The sequence below is a fragment of the Propithecus coquereli genome, unplaced genomic scaffold (assembly GCF_000956105.1).
Source record: "Propithecus coquereli isolate 6110/MARCELLA unplaced genomic scaffold, Pcoq_1.0 Scaffold313, whole genome shotgun sequence".
Classification (NCBI taxonomy): Eukaryota; Metazoa; Chordata; class Mammalia; order Primates; family Indriidae; genus Propithecus; species Propithecus coquereli.
The window spans coordinates 787,280-795,878 of NW_012148764.1; the positions used below are offsets into that span (position 1 = coordinate 787,280).

Below are 8,599 nucleotides of genomic sequence, written 5' to 3' on the forward strand. Positions count from 1 at the left end.
ACTATTAATTGTCATGTGACTGGATACCTGCCACTAAGTACAGACATTTTGCTGTGACACAGAAGTGTTAGGTATATCTGATTCAGAATATAGATTAGATGTTTAAAAACTACAATTGAAAATTAAAAGAAACAATTGACCAAGCTAATATCAACTATTATACGAATAAATAAATAATCTAGAGGAAAAGGTAAATAAAAAATAAAATTTGTTTTATCAATCAACACCTACTTATTGAGCACCAACTATGTTTAGCCCTATATGAATTTGTGCCCCTAAAATACTGAAATAAATTTCATTATTTCATTAGACTTTGTTTTCAAAGAAAAATTTGGCCTTTTTTTTTCAAGTTTCTATTGTTCTTGCATCAAAAAAGTCTTTGTGAAAAATCTTCAGGTACCATTTCAATAAACTATTTGAGATTTTATTCCTTCAATAATTTCTTTATGCCACTTTCTGATTTTGTAATTAAGACCAAAGTTAATAATTAAATATAACATTTTCCCTATAGTTTTTTTATTGTGCTTATTTTCCATCAATTATCCTCATTTATCATCTTCCAACTAGTTTCCACTGAAGAACTTTCTCAGTATCTTGAAGGCCAGAAGCACTTAAATATCTATTTTTCACTTTGGCAGCCCTCAAATTGAAGGGATTTCAGAATCATTTCACCCATTTTGTTCACTGGGGTCCAAATATAAGGATTGAGGATCTCTTCTGGCTGACACAAAGGGACACAGAAAGAAAATAATCTTCTTGATAAGTGAATAAATTACTACCTAATGTTTCCTTTTAATATAATGTATAAAGTGAAGCCCCATACTAAGAAACGACCATGTTTCATTAACTGAACATACCTTTCAGGCATTTCTTGCATTGTTGCAGGAATGAGTACATCTGTAAGAACCTTAATCACAGCAAAAGAGAGTTAATATAAATCATAACTATTTCTATAGAAAGACATTATTTGTCAATTACTTTTTCTTCCTAGCTTCCTAGAGAATAACATATTAACGCCTAGGTGAAAGTTATAATTTTATCTCTAAAATGAATGTATGTATGAATGTATGTGTGTATGAGACAGTAAAACAATAGACAGTATTGTATTTGCCCAATATGTTAATTGCCAAAGGATTGGCCACGGTAATCATGTGTTTTATAACGAAAAGCTGACCGCTCTCCAGAGGTGGGATGAAGATCTTGCAGAAGCTCATTTTACAGTGCTCTACTTACGGTGCTCACTATGCCTCCCTAGTTCTACCATAAGGAGGAGAAAACAGGTTTGTTTAAAGTTACTTAAAGTCAAGATTTCTCTGTTGGACTAAAAAAAATCATTTGGTGTGGGGAAGTATGCTTTAAGAGTATTTCTTGGCGGAGCGGAGTGACAGTCCAAAGAGCCTTGCTTTAATGGTTATAAACGTGTATGCATGAGCCCCAGATCTTTTCTTATGCTCACTCTTGGAGCCACCGCCATTCCTGCTTTTGGTTGCTTTCTCAAGTGTTAAGCATTTCAGACAATCAGTGCAAATTAAACCTGTTCTCTCTAAATAATGACATTCTTATTCAACCCAGAAAAAAAAAAGAAGATAATCCTTGCTTTCCTGCCCATCTTCAACTTTATCTGGAACTAAAGGCAGAGAATATACTCCTCTCACTCCTCTGTTCTCTTATCCTGTGATGAAGAAGAACTGAACAGAGAATGAAAATATGGGCTCCCTTATTCTGGCTCAAGCCAACCTATCAATTCTTGGTCTGCAAAGCTACTTCTGGACTGAGTCCACCTCGCTTTTGCTTTACTTTTCTGAGAAGTTGAGAACCTAATAGTCACAACTAACTGAGAAGGCTTTGATTTCCTAAAGACTTAACAGGATCCAGGTTGGGTTTTTTTGCCAACTCAGATTATTTTTTAAAAGGAAAGCTTTTAATTTTATTTATGACAATTTAGCAGGTAAATGTAGGCAGACTCACTTTAAAGTACCCAGCTTGCAATATTGTTTTATCTCTTATCCCTTGTAGCAACCAGGGAAGAGACTGTCGGGGATTAGCCTCTTTCCCTTTCCCATTAAATGTTTGGCTAGAAGGACAGCCAGCTTTCTTTATTCAGGCTGTCTTCGTGATCCTTCTGTAGATACTTGGGGACTTTTATTTGGTTTGAGAATAGAATTAGACATTGATGCATTAAAGCTAGAAGTTTTCAAGATTTTCAAGTTATTGTTTTTGTTGGGAAAAATCATTGTGTTATTTTAATCTGAAAACATCTTAATAAAAATTAGCCATATTTTCATATATTAATAAATGTCATATATACAGTCATTCTTAGTCGTAAACAGAAATTAAGTTTGTTTTACTTAATGTAAATTTCAATTAAAATACATACACTATTAAACATGCACTATTAAATTGTTTTCTCATCAGAAAAAAATCGATAGTGTATCTCTAGTCAGAAATAACAAATTTATTGAAAATATATCACAAGAATTTAGATAGGATGCCATGTAAAGAAACAAATGGTTCCCCTTGTCCCCCTCCAAGTCCGAGAACCATTTGTTTCATACATAACCTAAACATCTGTACCCCCATAATATGCTGAAATAAAAGAAAAAAAAATATTGAATTTTCACCAAAAAAAAAAAAAGAAAAAGAACCAAAGGTTCATGTTTAACATATCCCAAAGAGCTTACCTTATAAAGAATTGAGTCACAAACACAGAAAATGTCAATGATAACAGGGTTTTCAAGCAGGGGAAGAAGATGATCAGGCATTCCTTGCCAAAAGTGTAATAAGAAATGCTGGATCTAATTGTAGAGCAAAGAGTATGTACGTTAAGATTTTCCCTTAACATGAACTCATTAAGAACAGGACTTGAAAGTATATGTATTATGCTCAACAAAGCGTTCTGTGTCACCCTTACCTCTTCAAAGTTCCCATTAATTGCGTTGTCCAGGATGCACTGGCAGTGAGTTTTGTACATCATTATGAGAGTATCAACCTATTTCAAGGAAGAGAAAGCTTAACCAAAGCAGCCTTTTTATTTGTTCATTCATTCAACACACATTTTCAAAGCTCCCATTATGTACCAGACAGTATGTTCAATGCTGAAGGCTCAAAAATAAATCCTTATTTCGAGATTACTGCCTTGTGAAGAGAGAAACACAAGTCAATTGAAGATTGCAGTGTAGTATGATAAGAACAAAGAAAAAGATAATCGTGCAGGGAGTTGTGGATTAAAACAACATCCTAATTTTATGCCTAATAAGAAAATTACCTTTGGGGAAATAAACATAAAATGATAAGATACATCAATTCTTTACACAGTTTTATTAAGTGGATACTTGGAGTGGTGCGGTGCAGTAGTTTCGAGTTTTGGTTCTGAAGTCATTCTGAAGTGCCCAGCTCCACTGCACTACTTAGCAGGTGTGACCTACATGTTGCTTTGTCTCTGAGCTCCAAGCTTTTATCTTTAAGTAGGTAGTAATAATATATTACCCATATGGTGTTAAGAAAATCAGATAAAATAAGATGTGCTATACATGGAACAGTATCTGGCACACAATAAGACCTTACCAAATATTATCTGGAATTAGTAATAATATCAAATGATGCATTTACCAAAAAATACTCATTGAGTGTCTATTATGAAGAGTCTCTATTTCCAAGTAAATATGGATATTTGTATTGCATAGTTTAAGAAGTTTTAAATATATTCTAAAATTTGCAATGGATTTGAACTAGGTAGTATTCCAGCAACTTAACAATATTCAAATTAAAACCTTTATTTTATGTGCTAGAAATGTCCCTACCTGTTGCTGGTTGTTTGCTGTATGTGAAGAGGAGCTCAGTTTACATTAAAGGTATGAGTTTTCCCCTAGATTACCTGGATTTGAATCTCAGCTTTCATCTGCCACTTACTATTATGTGACATTGAATAAGCTATTTAATATTTATATGCTTTAATTTCCTCTTCCATAAAATTGACATGATAACAGTAACTATATAAGTTGTTTGTGCAGTAAACAAACATAAAGTGTAGTACGTGTTAAAAAATTGTCAGCTATTTTGATCCCATGGCATTGAGGGTGGTGGTGGTGATGCAGGTGTCCTATCCTAACCCTTTGCATTCCACCCTTTATTCCTGAAGCCCAGGGAGAGCACCCATCTTTGTGGTCCTGCTTACAGCTGAACAATGATAACATGCAGATTACCACTCTATTTCCTTGGAGGCATGCTGACTACGGGACACCTCTAGCAGGACAGGACACCATTAATGCAAATGAGACTTGCTCTATACTTCAGGCAATGCTATTATGTTTTTGGATGGATTGCAAGTCACACTTTTGAAATGAGAATGAAAACTACTTGAAAGATGGAAAGGAAGTCATAACTATTGTCAAAAATTAACCTTTGTTTATATATCCAAAAGAAAAGAAGATAATACATCAAGGAGGTATCTGCACTCCCATGTTTACTGCAGTGCTATTCACAATAGCCAAAATTATGGAATCAACCTAAGTGCCCATCAGTGGATGAATGGACAAAGAAAATGTGGTATATATACACAATGGAATATTTTCCAGTCATAAAAAGAATGAAATCCTGTCATTTGCAGTAACATGGGTGGAACTGGAGGTAAAGTAAAATAAGCCAAGCACAGAAATACAAATATCACATATTATCACTCACATGTGGGAGATAAAAAAGTGGATCTCATGAAGGTAGAGAGTAGATTGGTTACCAGAAGCTGGGAGGGGTAGGGGTGAGGGGTTCATTAATGTGTACAAATATACAATTGGATTGAAGAAGTAAGACTAGTGTTTGATAGATCAATCAGTAGGGTGATAATAGTTTACAATAATTTACTGTATATTCAAAATAGCTAGAAGGGAATAATTCAAACATTTCTAGTATAAAGAAAAGACAAATATTTAAGGTGATGGATATCCCAATTACATGGTTTGATCTTTACAGATTATATGATTATATTAAATTATCACATGTACCCCCAAAATATGTACATCTATTATGTCTCAATAAAAAAAAATTTAATTAATCCTTTGAGCTCCGAAATTTACTAAATGACAAGTAAGATTTTATCTTCACAAGTATTTCTATTTATTTGTGTTGAAATTTGTTTTATACATAAATCATCCACATTTTTTAATCTTACTATTAGTGCTTCATTTATTTATTTAATACTTACATAGTCTTAGGATAATAAATTTTAATTGTAGTGTACTTTGCATTCTTTATAAACATAATTTTACTGATTTTTCTGAGAATAGCCATCATGTTAGAGACAGCAGGAGCAGAGACAAGGCTTAGCTCCATTAAAGGCAGTCAGCATGTGGTGGGGGTGGCAACTGCCCTGAGTGACAGTATGATGAGTCATGAAGCAGGGCCCCCACCCCCTGCTTCAGCCAACATCTCTCACTGAGGTCAGCTTCTCACTGGGCAGTGTCCGTTCTTTCTGCCTTAAAGAAGCAGGTGCTTCAAGTGCTTGGCTTCAGCCCTACCCCTCTTTCTAGGAACTGACAAGTTACCTAGGAAACTTGGCTACTAGCTAAAAAGGTGAAAGGGCTAAGCTGTCCTCAAGGGACAAAGAAGAGTGTCAGTCCCTGGTGCTCATGATGGAGTCCACTGGGAATGAACTTAGAAACCAAGGGTTATATAAGCACCTTGATACCTGAGTGAGAAATGATCTACAGACGAGTCTTTCAAGTTGGTAGGGAAGAAATTCCTTGAAGGCCAGCAAAGAAACTGAAATAAACTACTGAAGCCTGATCCTCACCTCTCTTTTTTCCTTTGTTGCTCAACCTCCCTGTCCCTCTCTCTCTCTCACTCTGGCCAGGTATATTTACATGGTAAACATCTTCATGATAAGTTTCCATGTAAGCAATCCTCTCCACAAAAGCTACTCAATATTACCCTTTCCCAAAGAACTGAGATCCCCTTGATTTCCACAGGCTTCCCCACAAACTACCGCATGTTAACGTTTACTGGCAATTTCCAAAATACGAAGTCATAATATCACACATTATATCTACAAGATTAAAAAAATGTGGTAATTTTGAGAAATGCAGTGAAAAAAGAGAATAGCAGGAAGTGGATATACTTCAGGAAACTCCCTTGGATTTGGCACCTGAGAATTATCTGCAATATTTTGCCTGTTCCTAACTGGCAGAGTATGACTGTCATCAAAATTAACCTTGTGAGTTACTGTGCATCTCTACTTATCTACCAATAACCTTTTTTTAAATCAATGTGTTATTTTTATTTTCTGTTTCTACAAAAAGTCCGTTACTAAAGTAATACAGCTGCACATTAGTTGATCATATTCCTTTCTTTGCCTCAAAAATATAAACTGACTCAATATACTATGAAAGGTATGTTCCTCAAATGCTAATGAAAAAATAAACTTTAGTTGAAAGGAAAACATAGAAATCATTAAGTTTTTATTTAATAATGGCTCCTGCTATACAATAGCCAATAAATCCCCAGCAAATGACTCTAGAAGTAAGAAATAGAGGAGACTTTAGCCTCAAATTTTATTACATAAGCATTGAAAAATCATATTGAGGATTATTTCTAAGCTGAATCCAATGAAAATATTTCTTAACTTTAAAAAATTGCAAATGTAAGTGAGCATAGAATTTTAGAATCAAAAGGAAACTTCATGATCATCTAATGTAGTCCTTGTATTCATCTACTTATTTTCCCCCTCAGTGCTAGGAGCATATTTCGTCCTAGAGAAATATTTGATGACTATTTACTGAAATAAAATAAAGCTAATTCAAAACATAAAACTTTTAATTGAAGATACTGCACATGATAGACACATTCTAGAGTTTTCTTTCTCAACAGAGTTTTAAATAAAAAATAATCTTTAGTCTTTTAAGGTTTATTTTATCACCTTCTGATACATGCTATCATGGAGATGGTAAATAATTAATTGGAAAGTGTTTAATCAATGTTAGTAAGCGTTTGTCTCTCCTATAAATCAGTCAATTATGTTTGATTATGCAGACTTCTGACTGCTTCCTGCAGTGCCATGAGATTCCCAGAAAATTGAGATATGGAACCAACCTATCACAAAATCAATAGAGAAGTATCTTTAATTGATACCTTGTCCTTAGAAATGCATCCTTGGTACACAAGGTGTTGAGCGCTGGGGAATTCTGGAAGAAGTGTTCCAGTCTTTGAGCTAAGCGAATATTTACGAGTGAAGCCACCCTATAATTTAAAAAGATGAAAATAAATAAATCACTATCAACTACATGACTCCAAAACACAATTCTAATAAAATAGAAACCCATAAAATTTCACTCTTGTCACCCTGCAAATTATGATAAATTAGAATATTTGAGTACATTGTTCAGATAAACTACACATCAGCCAAAGTGTTTTCAAACCTTAAGTAGTTTCATAGTCAGGATATTTTTCCTATAACTTTAGATGCTAGTTTTGAATATTTGTCAGTTTTTACAACTTTTTAGAAATTTAATTTCACATTGATTAATGGCATATATTTTGGAAGATCTACATCTGGAATTATTGCAATTATTTTAACTATAAGAGGATCAGGAATTGCCAAATTCAACCTCCTCTTTTACAGATTAAGTAAATGAGATGATGAGAAGTTAATTTATTCATTCTCAGGATAATTACTCTCAGAATTTTCACTGGAATCTAAGTCTTTTGATTCCCAAACTAGTACTCTGGATTTTCCCACACCAACCTTTGCCCACCCTAAGTTCAGATATGTGTTGTTCTTTCACATCTTCTGGGGAAATCAAACCTCTAGAAGTTTTCAGAAAACTAGAAAAAGTGACAAATAATTTATCATGCAGTGGTGCTCATGTACCTACAAGAAACCCACGTGGAAAAAATAAATACAAATTCATGACAGAACCCAATCCTCAGCAAATCAGTCTCCCAGGCTATAATTAATTGTTCCTGTGCCACAAATAAAATTTTGACAAACTGAATGGTAATCAAAAGTTTGGTAAAGAAAGTGAAGTATCCCTTGCAAGGACAAAATTTCATTTTTCCCAGAGTTTCTCCACATTTATTTCTAGACTTTTTATGTTTCTTTATCTCTGTCACATTGAAAATGTTTACTAGACAAAAGCTTTATTACTGACATAGATAGGTTGGGTTCCTAACCTGTCTTATCGCTCCCAGACTTTATAGACCTTTTAGACTTACCATAGTAGAGCAGAAAGGAATTAGGAGGCCTTTTCAGTCCTTAAATACCAGATATTTTAGAACAGGTTTCTTATTGACAAATTTGATATAAGCTCTTAAACAAATTTTATATTAAAAACATAGAAATTCTTTTTAAAAAATGTTTAGCCTAATTTGCCTCTATTTGCAAACATAATAAAATACTATTCTGATTGAATAATTTATTAAAAAATTCAATATTTATGTGCACACATGGAAATAACATTCATTGGAAATCAAGCAGGAGGGAAGGGGCAGGAGGGATGGGTAAAATCACACCTAATGTGTACAATGCGTGCTACCTGGGGGATGGGCGTGGTACAAAAGCAATTTATGTAACCAAATCATTTGCACCCCTGTAATATTTGGAAATAAATAA

General features: G+C 33.9%; 1 protein-coding gene across 1 annotated transcript in view; it reads right to left on the bottom strand.

Annotated features, from left to right (window-relative positions):
• RFX6 (regulatory factor X, 6) overlaps positions 1–8,599 on the bottom strand; it is a 58,382-nt gene that overhangs the window by 13,435 nt on the left and 36,348 nt on the right. The window contains exons 6-10 of the mRNA XM_012650124.1: positions 7,743–7,812; positions 7,120–7,227; positions 2,912–2,989; positions 2,682–2,795; positions 824–907 (exon numbers count right to left, since the gene is read on the bottom strand). Coding sequence (XP_012505578.1) covers positions 824–907; positions 2,682–2,795; positions 2,912–2,989; positions 7,120–7,227; positions 7,743–7,812 — 454 coding nt within the window. The remainder of the gene's footprint in view (positions 1–823; positions 908–2,681; positions 2,796–2,911; positions 2,990–7,119; positions 7,228–7,742; positions 7,813–8,599) is intronic.